Source organism: Amblyomma maculatum, chromosome 1 (assembly GCF_055883805.1).
Source record: "Amblyomma maculatum isolate TAMU_Amacu chromosome 1, ASM5588380v1, whole genome shotgun sequence".
Classification (NCBI taxonomy): Eukaryota; Metazoa; Arthropoda; class Arachnida; order Ixodida; family Ixodidae; genus Amblyomma; species Amblyomma maculatum.
Window position 1 is genome coordinate 279856749 of NC_139344.1, and position 13523 is coordinate 279870271.

At 41.3% G+C, this 13523-nt stretch overlaps 1 protein-coding gene across 9 annotated transcripts in view; it reads right to left on the reverse strand.

Annotated features, from left to right (window-relative positions):
- hts (adducin 1-like protein hts) overlaps positions 1-13523 on the reverse strand; it is a 128580-nt gene that overhangs the window by 6390 nt on the left and 108667 nt on the right. For 6 of the 9 annotated variants that reach the window (XM_084591432.1, XM_084591435.1, XM_084591429.1 and 3 more), the window contains 2 exons: positions 8935-9017; positions 5936-6119 (listed from right to left, as the gene is read on the reverse strand). In XM_084591432.1, coding sequence (XP_084447558.1) covers positions 5955-6119; positions 8935-9017 — 248 coding nt within the window. In that variant the 3' untranslated portion in view covers positions 5936-5954. The remainder of the gene's footprint in view (positions 1-5935; positions 6120-8934; positions 9018-13523) is intronic. The other 3 variants (XM_084591436.1, XM_084591431.1, XM_084591434.1) reach the window with 1 other exon arrangement.

Sequence of the window (13523 nt, forward strand, 5' to 3'; positions counted from 1 at the left end):
CCACCACACACAATTCCTCTGTGATGGAAAGTGTTCCGCTGTTCAAGCTTTTCCTATAGACCTGTGCATCAGGCAAGGAGGATGTCGAAACACCTCCTTTCTGGGCTGTTGCAAATCGGTTCTGCTGCAGCTCCCACCATGCTGACGTCATGAGCACACAACAGCCCAGAGAGCAATATAGTGACGCTCAGGGAGCCCTCCTTGCAAAGGTCTATAATCTAAATAAAAAGCTTACCATCACAACAAATTATAAGCTCAAGAATTTTAATAATGCCCCTGGCTTGTTTGGTGCAGTTAAATATGAAAAACTTTCGTTTATTGCTGAGCAGAGGCAATACACATGCCGCGTACCATGACTCCAAATTAGCAACTGCTGTTTTTTTTTGAAGTTGTATCCTACTATGCCAACATCCTTTATCCACCCCTTTCACACACACATCAGAAAGCAGGAGCAGCAGAAAAAGAAAACCTTTTATTACCAATTACACACCTAATATTTTTTTGCACCCTCACAATGCCAGTGAAGAAAGTAAAACTATCGACCAGTGGCCAAAGCAATAAATTTAACGCTTGCTGCTAATGAAGAGCATGAGGCTACAGGCAATGATTATACATCCCAGCAATCTTCCTTGCAGCCTCGGATTAAAAAGGTCATCAAAGCAAATTTAGAGTGTGGTCGTATGCTACAGAACTAGCTGCAGGGACCACTATTGGGCCACTCAGTCTTCTTCCATAGTTATGTCTATGAAAAACTGAAGGAAACCAAACGACTCCCATGCTACTGATGTGATATAAAAAGGAACTGCATGTAATGCTCACTTGAGTATGCTGACTTAACAGCAGCCCATGCTGCTACCATAGCCAACATGAACAAGATGAGACAAATATCTAGCAAGCTTAGCCATAAAGGTTTTTACAACGAAATTGCAGGTGAAGCTGTGGAGAGAGCACAGAAAATAAAACAGCTTCACTGAATTTGTTGTTCTGATAAAAAGTGCCCAGAGATATACAAAATGCTACAAATTTGTTCTACACAGTAGAATCTTGATAATACAAACCTGGTATGAATTATGATAGAATTATGGTATGATAGGGATTCATAAACTTCCCCGGCGGAGGTGCATTGTGTGGAATGTGCAGAAAGACTTTCAGATGTTCTCAACCGTCTTCCACCCCATTAATGGCGATAAAAATGAGCAAGCTCTGGACTGCACCTCCTTTGAGCAGTGAGCCTTGGTATGCACCACACTGAATGCCAGTCCCCTTTACACATCGCGAGTAGTGAGCTGTGACCATACAGTGTAAGTAAATCCTGCCAGCTGTAGACAGCATATTCGTTGACACATGGACGGAACAAAAAACACAACAGAGGTGCTGTTGTGTTCTGTCTGTGTGTCTAAGTGCTGCTGACGAATATGATACAACATCAGCAATTCCAACAGCCTGTCTTATTCAAGGTGTGAATGGATCTATATGCATTTCCTATGCTTTTGCATTCAAATTTTGTTTGCTTTAAAAGATGCAAAATTTCGTTTGATCAAATATGTTTTGCAACTCTGAGATTTGTAGAATCGAGAATCTACTGTAGATGCAGGACTCTAGATTCTGAAAGAAAATGAGCAGCATACAATAAAATTTTAGTTCTCCTTTTAAGCTGAAAAGAACTTCTGCTACTCAGCTACCATCTTTTCTTTTCCCTGGAAGCTGGAAATTCAGTAAGGTGGCAATGGGGTCAAAGTCTAGGAAGAATACTGGTATAAATAGCAGGACGTGCTAGATCTAACAGCAATATCGTTATGTGTGTAAGTACCCCACTGCATTGCCACATGTCCTAGAAGCTGCTCTTTATGCCTACCCTGAGCGTGACTGCACCAGGTTTGAAATTGTTGCATAAATGACTTTGCAGTGCTTGCAGCAGCATTTAGGCTATAGTTGATATGACATGCAATACGTCTGCTGTTATCACTTAGCTGCCCTTTTGTTGTCACTGACGTACCCAATGTTCCCCAAAATGCATTAAAAAATTCGCGCCTGAGTGCAAACCGGGCATGCTTGGACTGGTCATGCCATCTGTTGAATCTTTCTAGAAGCTATATTGAAGACTGCAGAGCAACTGCGCCCACCCTTCTTTACAGGGGGGAATGGCTGCTCCACACGCACTGCTCTCTTGTGCAAGGTGGCCATGCGCACATGCAATAAGAAGCACAATGGTTGTTCCAACATCTGCCTCTGTTTGCAGTTTTTTTTTTAATTCTGTTACTACGTCTGCTACGCTGAGCCAAGTTCAGGGGTTCACACTGTTGCCCCTTGAAATAGGACTTGATCGCCGCTATCAGCAGTAAACGAGTTATTGTGTTCTCTTTCCAAATCTCAGTCACCTTTTTTTCACAACTTGCCAATTGTATGCACTGTGCGGGCCACTGAAAGTGCTCCCTCCACGCTCGTGATTTCTTTCGCATGGCTGACAGTGTGGGACCTTCAACTAAAGGACTGGAGCAGTAACTCTCCAGATTATGAGCCGAGCTTGGATTATGTTCTGCGAACCCTAAAATGTGCACCTTATGTTATCTGTATCATGTTCATAACCAAAAACAAATTGCTATCCCCAATATTTTCAACATCAGTCCGACACTGGTGTTGCGCAACTACGGTAGGTGTTTGAACATTCCAACTTCATAATCATGTCACATTCTCTTGGGTATAAGAAACAATTTCAAATTACCAAAGAGAAGTAAATTAAAAAAAACAAACAAACTGAAAGCAGGTTTCAATTAACCTCTGACGTCATTGATGTGATCACAAAACCTAACGTGCGAGCACTCATCAGCTTAAGTGGCAGCTGCAAGTGACAGCTGTGGTTACTATTTGCCTGAAATGACCAAAAGCAGTCTCAAAATTTTGTCCTGTAGCAAATTCAGATGGCTATGCCACACACCCAAGGTTGCCCATAGAAATCTTTCCAATCGAGGCCACAGAATGGGAAATTTTAAAATTAATTTTTGCAGCAAAAAGATCAAACTACTGCGAAATTTGGTTCAAACAACCAGGAAACTGAGGAGAATGTACCAGGAAAATTTCAGTAAAATCCGAGGAGACTGTAAGAACGCTGGTGTTGCCCTTTGGCTCTGCTGGCACTAACATCTGTATAGACCGTAATGATTTATGCCTTTTCCCACAGACATTGTACGTTCTATGGCATTTTTTGCACTACACATGAAAAATGATGTCGCACTAGATAAGTGTGCTACTTCATGAAGCCTACGGTTCCCTTGGAAACAGCTCAAGTATGCTACAGTGCAGGCTAGCACATTTAATGCTTGCATCTTGTAGATGCTGTATTGTAAACCCTAATATGCTCACTATATAGCCCTTCTACAGTAACCACCACAGTTATTGCAGCAGCTTTACAATCCAGAAGAACACAATGATACGAATGTAGACATGAGTGTTAAAAACTAGACAAGAAGAGGAGGAACTGTAGATAGCTCATATGCGGCACGATACGGGACCACATGGTTTGCAATCATTTTTCAGTTCTGAAAAATTGTCTGTTTAGATTTCCGTCAGTGCCTCCAGAACACTAGGTCTTCATATCAAAGTTAAACAAGTGGCTCTGACAAGTATATACTATAGACATACAGTAAAACCTCGTAATCTGTACTCTGTTAATTCTCGCTTAATTTCTGTAGTCCTGTAATTCATAATTCAAGTCTGACTGGACAATTGAAGTGGTGGCCTGCACTAGCCTGGTTAATTCAAAGATTTGAGGTGTTATGAGAGGTTGACAAAGCCCAATTTCGCCAAAAACCAAGGAAGCAATGGTCCATCAGAGCCCAAAAGCGATGTGGATGCTTGATATGCCATAGTGGCCTAGCCCAAGAACAAAAAACTACTTGACTTGTGGAACACTGAAGTGTGCCTGCAAAGGAGAAGACGTGCCTCACTGCGACACAACCGTGGATGCCAGTTTCAAAGTAACATGCTCTCTGCGTTCCTCACTGCCCAGCTGTGGTTGAAGGCATTGAAGCACATCCCATCCTTAGCATTCAATAATTCTTGCTCTGAGCCTGCGGCAAGCTTAACACTGGGAATGGTGTGCTGAAGCTAGAGGGTTGGGTTACTGGCATTTCCATCATTTTAAAGAGGCAGTCTCCGGAGACGAGCATATAAATATCAGCACATTCTGGTAGATCTTGCCACTTGGTGGCAGTATTGAGGGAAGAACTCGTGGTTTAACCAGGAATTCATATTTTAAATTGATCAAAAAAGTCAGGCTTTAGCAGATTGTGGCACCATATTGTGTCCTTGCGTTGCTGCTAACATCATCTCTCTGGAGCATCTGAAGTGAATATACTATTTTTTTATGACTATGCCACATCATCATACGGACAGATATTTGTATTCATATCAACTTTAAGGCAGCCTAGTTTTTTCTCATTAAATAAATTACAGCTACTTTTATTCTTTATTTTCCTCGATTCACTTTCAAAATGTGTTGAAAACAGAAAACTACATACCAATGAAGCAGCCATACTTGTAGCGATGCTGCCATCAGCAGCGCTGCTATAAACAAAAATGATTGCTGGTATCTGCAGTAGATTTCACTGTGTTTATTTATTACTTCTTTCTAATTCAAGCTATTTTGGTGCTCTCATTTATAGCTTTATCAAAACCTGTGCATCTTAGTTAATGACACATTCTGCAAACAACTTAAGCAAGGTGACAGTTGTCCTCATAGAGCTGCATATAGTATACTAACAGTATGTAGTGTCCAAAGCATCAGTGTTTGCAGACACAGACTACCACTCAGAAAATGAGACTATGTACCATATAGAAAAATAAAGTTTTCAATGGTTCTGCTGTGTTTCTCAGCTCCAAAGCCAAGTATTCGTTAATTTGGGGATGTAGCTTTCCAACGAAGAAAGAAAAAGTTGAAGCCAGTAGACTGTCCCTTCAAATACTGCTTGATAAGGCTATCCTTCTTCAGAAAATCAAACATTGAAATTTGTCTGGCCTATTTGGGAGGGTGGTTGATCGGGCTAGTTTGTGATTCAGACCTGAAACAAAAATAAGCACACCCTTAAGACACAGACGGAGCAAAAGTGGCAGTGCAGTGATGTCCAATCTTCCTCCATCTGTGTCTTAAAGGTGTGCTGTTTTTTCCAAAGACTGTTGGCAAAGTGTAAGGTAGCTTTTACGAACGACAGGACGCATGTGTCTCCATGTATTAAAAAGGGCAGTTAATTCATATGCAAATTGGTTAAGCTATAATAGAAATTAGCTTCACAAGTGTTTATAATTTATTGCTTCAAGTTGCGCATGTTATGATGCTACCCTGCGGGAAATTACAAGCCAAAATGCAGTAGCGGGACAAAGCAGGGGCATGCACAGACATTCTTGCAATGGCCCTTTTCACCTGGACTTGATTTTTTAAATTTTTGCTCATACAACATTTTTCACAGTCCAGATGACTCTAAATTAACGAGACTTTACTGTATTTGGCGAAGAGAAGCTACTATATTCTCGAAGCACATCAGGTGACATTCTATTTTATCCTTGAAAGCACACTTACAAGAGCACAAACTATTGTGCAATACAGCACAAAAAGGGGCATACATTTAGAGGCACTGACAGCGGCTCAAATGCTGCTGTCAATGCAACTTTGGGAACCAGAGATGAGCATTGATGTACTGCTCCTGTTATTTTCAATGATGCCTGCACATGTGCACTATCGTTATTGCATTTCTCAGTCGCTTCAAAAGCACATGTAATCGAGGCACAAAGCCACTGCAAAAAAACACCCTCAAATGAGGTGGCATACTACCAAGCATGAGTGCATGCATGCTTTGCATTAATAGATGCCATCCTAGGCACTGAATAGTGAGCATGTTTCAAGCACACGCAAGTAGACTAGAATCAGTTGTGGTGGGCTCACTTGCAAATAGGTGGGGGGGCTACTGGCTCCGGTTCTGCCACTCTGAAGCAGCCTTTTCCTTGTCCTCCTTCTCCTTGCGGTGCTTCTTCTTTTTGAGGAATGAGGGCGTCCGCAATCCTCCCTTCTTCTTTTTCTTGTCTTTCTTGGGCGACTCACCCTCAACGTCCTTCACTGGCGAGCTCTGCTGAGAGGACCACATGCCACAGGCATCATATGCTCCAATTATTGCTCCCAAAGGAGTGTAATCCACTTAGAATGAGCAAATTCCTCGCATTTATCTACTTCCCCAATGCAAAAATAAACCACACATTATAACATAATTATCAGCAACATATCGGATAAAATGATAAGATTTCTGGCTGCCCATAAAATGTGTGTTAAGAAAATTTGTCTGAAAGTTAATAAAAAATTAAACACTACGAAGGAAATGACGCGGAAGCTTGGCATAGGCGCTGCAAACGAGCAGATGGGGAGAAATCCTCGATAATGCGTGTTATGTGGCCTTAGTAAATGAACACTATCATCATCATAACCACTGGAGGGAGGAGGGAAAGCACTTGCATGGCTGCCACTATGCAAAGGGTGCGACCATATCGTGACCGCCCGATTATGCGTTCGAAGTTGGTGCCGACCAAGCGAAAGGCAATATTTCTCGATGTGAAACAGCAGATTCATATAAATTTTCAGCAGGGTTTCAAGGTTGGAAACATCACGGAAAAATACAGGCTCTTAATGTCATTGCTTTCGACAATTATCAAGGCTGAGGATTTCCTGCAGTCCGTTCAGTTGCTGTTCGGCCTTGCGCCCACAAAAGGACTGCCGCCAGCATACGTGTAACTGAAAGCGATGCACACGGCGATCGTCAAATTCAACCGCCGCTTAAACAAGCCTGAATTTCCGACATTTTTAAGCATGCTAAAATTATAAAATGATTATTTATGCATCCTGTAATGAAGTGCTCAGTGTTCTTTAAAACGTTGTTTGACCCGATTCACTCATCGCTGGTAAACAGGCAAGCCTACATGCATGGGAAAAATTACCTGGGTGTTTGTTTTGCCGCTCTAGACATAACGATGATTTGTTACAATGATCGGATGTGCCGGTTTTCTCAATATTGTTAAAATTTTGAGTGCTGTAATCCACATGAACTAACTCAGAGAATTACCTGCATTCTGCTCAGAATTTGGAACAGACAATATTTTTCCTAAGCGCTTTAGGTGGTCTAACCAAACCGAAGAAGCAGAGCAAAAAAGTTCAGTGTCTGTGCAATGCATTTACTGCACATCACCTGTCATGTCATCCCTTGTGCAGTCTTTGTCAAAAGTGTAGAGCCCAGGGTGTCTGCTTCTGAGCCGTGTAGTGGCACAGATATAGCATTAGTGCAAGTCCTTCCCACTAGCAAATTTAGGACAAAAAATACTTTTACCATCAGGAAATACGGAGCACTGCAAATGCATTACAAGCTGCACAAAATGGCTCAGAAGCAGACTGCCTAGGCTCTCCACTTTTGACAAAGACTGTACATGAAAATTCCAAAAGTACATCACACAAAACCCAGAAAACATTTCTACTCGCAGCAGACATGCAAGTTCATGTCTTAAACGTAATAGCTGACCGAGCCGTAATCCTGAACCACATCCATTGACCATCGAGAATAACAAGGGATGCTAACATCAATTTTAAATGTTTCGTGTTCTTAAAAATCGTGCTATATGCCCTGAAACTATAAAACAATAGCTTATTTTTCCACACATCTTTCTCTTCTGTGTGGTGGCAATTCCCGACTACTAAAGAAAACAAAGCAGCTCGGGCAGCATGGCACGTGCACTGAAACACTGGAAATTTTGTGATCCAGCTGAGACCATAGCTCATACTACTGACAATCTAGATAGCAACAATTCAGACAATTACATCAGAGGGTGCCCGTGGAATTAGCCCAGAACATCAGTGGCAGCACCTTGGCCAGATCCTTGACACCGCTTATAGAGTGAAGTGCTCGTCTGCCTCCTTTGGCAATGATGTGCCACACTGAAGGTCGTAATGCAATTGTTCTCTAGCAAGAAAACTGTACAGGTTGTTCCATACTTGGAGGAAAACTGGGAGCACATGACCAGTGCACTTTGTGACACACTGCTGCCAAAAGCTGGAAAGAATTGGCATCACAGGTGCATGTGCACTACTAGCTGCTCTTTCAGCACATGTGCTCGATTCTGCTTATTCTCGTCGACCCACAGTAGCAGCGGCTTTGAGAGTATGGTGGACACATGCTCCAACTTATGCAACAGCCTGTACAATTAAAAGCTTCGATTTTGTCAGAAATATTTGCTATTGGATAGGGAGACATCTTGTACGGGAGCAAGTGTCACACACCCCTCCAGCTTCAGTTAGAGTGCATTGCCGCTTTCAGGAAACGGTTGCTGCCGAGACAGGAGAGGATGCAACCATATTTATCTGGAGGTATGTTGGAACGTACATTGTGGCGCGGCAAAAGCAACAGATGATGCCACAAGAGCAGTGAGCCATGTAACAACAAGTGGTATACACCACTTTTGATATATACACACACCTTTGAAAGGTTTGTACAAATTTTATCTGAAAACCTCCATTTCAAAAACAAATCTCAATAATAAGCAATTAAAAACTTCATGAAGCTCATACCGTTACAAAATGTGTTTAGTTGGCTTCATTTTGATGTACTGAAGTATATTTTAAACCTCACAGTTCTTGGCCTCCAAAATTTAAAGAAATCCCATAGAATACAAGCCTTGTTCTCAAGTTAGGAAGATAACCAAAAAGATATAGCCAAAAAGAATGTGCAGCGCAAGATAGCAAATGCATACAAAATGTGTCATTTTCTTTCTTCTCTACTTAGAATCGACACAAGTGTGCTAAATGAATACAAACGAACGCTAACCTGTTATTTACAATAATAGAGAAACTTGAAACCAAATCAATAAAAGCAGGCAAATGCAATGGAGGCTGAAAAAAAGAATATGAACCTCTTTGCTGCTCCGCGATGCCGCTGAAACGTCGCCACTCTCAGCTGACCTCAGCTTTTCATCCCCATTCACTGGTGCATCGCCTGCAACGAGTTTAGGACGCATAAGAGTGAATGCAGACATAACTACATACACACTGACTGTATGCATGAGCAGAGTCAATAATATATATATATATATATATATATATATATATATATATATATATATATATATATATATATAAAAAAAAAAGCCACGTCAAAAAAACATTTTCTCAAAGGCTGCTCTAGTGAAAATTAACTTGCATGGTTCACCAATTTGGCTGCAACGATAAACTATAACTACGCATGTAGTAGGGTGGACATCAGTAAACAAAGCGCACTCTTTTCAGTTTTCATTGCAATCGCGTCTTCTGTATCGGGAATGTGCAAATAATATTTTTCCCAGCAAAAGTGCACTGCCATTTGCTACCAACCTGTAGATACCACGGCTGCTGGTTTCAATTACGAAACATGAAAAATGTTGGAAGAAATTGGCATGCTTAGTTTAGTTCTGTTTGCACCTGTACAGCCTTTGTCCAAACAATACAGCAAAAAAGCTTGCATGTTATCACTGCAGTGGATTTCCTGTAGCATCAGTGGAAAAGTGTTGAGCTCAGAAGAGGTGGGGCAATAGTTTGTAACATTCGAGATATTTGAAATGATGTAAACAAACGTTGCATGCCTCAGAGGCAAACCCTTTAGACTGCATATTTTTGACAAAAGCTGTACACAAACCCAATAAGTGCCAGACTTCTCAACCATTGGAGCTGTTCGAACTGCATGATACAGCCGAGCCCGGATGTAACGAGCCTGGATATTTCAAATTACTGAACATGTCGAACACATATATCATCACATTGAATCAAGCATAAAAATATAGGAAAGTCCTAAAGTATAGTGAACTCAATATCTGCTGGTCATTCAATGTCAAACTGCACCCTGCACAGTTCAGTGGCATTTCTCTTCGCATCGACTTCCCACACCAGTCGATGCAGCGAGAACTACCCCCAATTGTTTGGTATGTGAACACAACACTCTTCGAACACTTTTCATGAGCGGAGGCGGATCAGCTGTGTGGCCTTGGACACCTGCAGCCAGCACTGTAAAACCACAAGCTGAATGTACGCCGTCCCTGAGGGTAGGCTTTGATCTCGTGTATGGAAAAAGCTCATTCATTCAGCCTACAAAGGAGCACAAAAAGTGTGATTTATCTAACGTCCTTAAAACTGCAGAAAAACTGCACCACACTGGTTTTATCAAATGTATGCCGGAATATAGTTTTCTATATATTTGAGATTAAAACTCAGCTACAACAATGAAATTTCATGGTTTATCAATTGGTTTGCTTTGCATACACTGCCAGGATTGCTGAAGAATTGCTCCAGAATTTCAAGTGCTTCCCTAGCCTTTTCTTAAGTGCAGCACAGCAGCAGTGGTAAATATTCGCAAATAGCCCCATCGCATTTTGAGTATGCTTTACCATCATTTGAGTGGTGCAGCATCCTCAAAACATGATGGGGTAGCATAATTGAAGAGCAGAGGAAGCATATGCAACCAAGAGAAGGAAATATTCGTGGGCGTTCATGAAGCCACCCTTGACACAAAAGCCAGTATCTGAAACAATGCACCTGGCTGATGTGGCCTGACTGCAGTCGCTGGATGGCATCAAGTTAATGGAAGTGAAACCAAAACTATACAACTGAGCTTTAAGGCAGTTTTATGGTACTCATTTTCCTCATCATGTTTCTGTCATGTGGTGAAGCCCAACTAAATGTCTTGGGATGGCACTCAGTTGCCGCGCTGGTGAAGACGTCAAGAAAACCAACTGCAATTTACCTTAATGAGGGATTAGTCTATTTATAGAATAAAAGCATTAAGCATCTTATCAAACAGTTTGTTGCGGCTCCAACACAAAAAAAGGCATAGCAATGCCCAGTGACTGGTGTGCTTCTGGCACGTCAGCAGGCAGCCTGTTGCAGTAATATAGTTTTGCTGCTATGGTATAGGTAAGTTAATATACTGCCACTATATATATGTATTAAATTATCAGTACATTGAACTATCTCAAGAACCGGTTAGTTTGACATGTTCGGTTTCAACTGTATTCAAGAGCAAAGTGCTTTATCCACACATGCAGCTCAAACACACCTATGCGGCTTTTCACATAATGCCCTCAGAACCCATTTAATATGACACTGCACCTAGCAAGCTGAAGGTACAATCTGAAAACTGACTTTCAATTGTGCCGATTATGCCGCCAATATTCCGTGGAACCAAAGCACGTTAATAGAAGCGGAATAAGTCGCTGACACATTCATGTAACAAGGGCATAGCATATCATTTTCAGGTAAGGATTATCATATCACATCTATTTTGTTGTTTCAACAAAGTTTTTATACAGTAAAACCTCGTTACAAGAGGCACTCAAGGGACACCAAAAAGATTTCTCTTGTAACCAAAAATTCTAAAAACACCGTGTTGATCAGTTTATTGCACATCAGCATGCAAATGCATTCACACGCATTAACCAGAAATTGTTCAGGAAAGCTTAAAGAAGTCCTGCATACATACTTCATGCCAATTGTATGTATTTTTGAAGTATGTATTTTTGCGAGTGCAGAGTGTATTCCTTCCCAAATTCTGTAGGTAAAGCCCTTCGCTTTGCAAGCCTTCCTGTTGATCCAATACCTTTGAAGCACTCTTAGATGCTCGTCACCTTCAGATGCTAACACTTTTCCTCTGAAATGTCCTCGTAGTCGTCCTCTATGGCACATGTGCCATTTACTTGCGCAAGAACTGCACAGTCTGTAAGCTCTTCGGGAGCACACAAGATACACATCTGCAGATACGAATTCCTGAAAAGATTCCGGTACCTCAGCAATTTCTTGGATGCTCACCCAAGCTTCACCTTCAAGGAAGCTTGCCATAGTATCCATATATGGGCCCTCTTACATCATGTCACCACATTTAAAGCCTGCTTGTCTGAAACAGTTTTTACAGCTCAGGCCACTCCAGACACCCGAAATCACTTGAACAGCAAAATTTGCATTAATTACAATTGTACAGACTTGCTGCCTGTCTAGCAACAGGCGTTCTACCAACCTTGTTTTGTACAGCAACTTGACAGAGTGCATTATTCCTTTGTCTACTGGTTGAAGGTAGGGTGTGGAGTTTGGAGAAAAAAAAAAATTAACTTTGGTGGCTTTGAGGACGAGAACTTTCGCGCTGCAAGAAGCATTGTCCACAAAGAGAAAGACATCAGAATTCTGAGCTTTCATCTTGTGATCAAATTTTAACAGCGAGGAGTAAAAAAAAACATTGCATGTCATTCATGCATTTTGGTTTGCTTCGTAGGCGACAGTAATGCGATGCCAGTGGCTGATACAACGGGGTCGTTTTGACTTTCCTATCATAGGGAAGCACTCCTCAGTTCCTGACATATAGCAATAAAAAGGATGCTGATATAGAACAGAATTAAGGAACTCTAAGGGGATCTGAAGTGCAGCATATACGAATTGGTACACTTCAGCTGCATTGCATGAGCATACCTGGGTTGTGTCTTCTAAATAGTGAAGAATTTATTCTAGGGACCTGAAAAGTTGCCCTTAGTAACAGAGTGTCTCTTGTAGCCATGTCTTTTATATGCAATGCTGTTAACATAACAGATAGGAAAACCAACCAAACCATTTTCAAATGTCTCTTATAACCAAGTGTCTGTTGTAACAGTGTCTCTTGTAATGAGATTTTACTTCATACAGTCAAAACTCAATACTATGCACACCACATTAACAAATTTTTATAAAATTCCCAAGAGATTTCTTATGTTTTCAATGCAAAATTATTTCAAAACAACATAGGTAATAAATTTATTTCTTTCACAATCAAGGAACATCGGTACAACAAATTCACCTAAAACGAACAGCGTCGCAACTCTTGCATGAAACAAAAATTTCAGTTTCTGCGTATGCTCCTCAGGCTTTACCCACCATCACCACCTACTGCCAACTCTTAAACCCCCAAAGGGCTGCGGCTAAATATGCAGTAGCCAGCAGGCAGGTTGTGTGGCACTTGCCAGTCGATCATGCCATTCTCATGTGCAGACAAGTTTTTTTGTTGAGGATGATAATGCGAAGTTTGTGCCAGATCCAATGATGGATGCAGCCAGCGATGGCACTAAGCGAAAACAGCTTTCACTGCAAGAAATCAACGCAGGAAAAAAGCTCCTCAGCAGACTGCTTGGCAGTGCCCAATCGACCATCGCAATCATTTTGAAAGATCGATGTAAGAAAAAAAGTCTGCACTCAGTGATACGACGTACTTGATGAGGTGTTGAACAGTGGAAGGTGTAGAGTTTTTAATTGGCCTTGTGTGCTGAACGTGACAGAAGTAAATTACTGATTTCTTCAAATAAAGGAGCTTTGAAGTTAGTGCAACATGCTCGTTTCAAATTTTGCCAAGGAACGCAATTTTTATGTATAGGTTTGACCACAGCCTTATAAGCACAAGTTTTTCATTACAGCCACCTTTGGCGGTACCCTGCGATTCGTTATATAGAAATTTGACTGT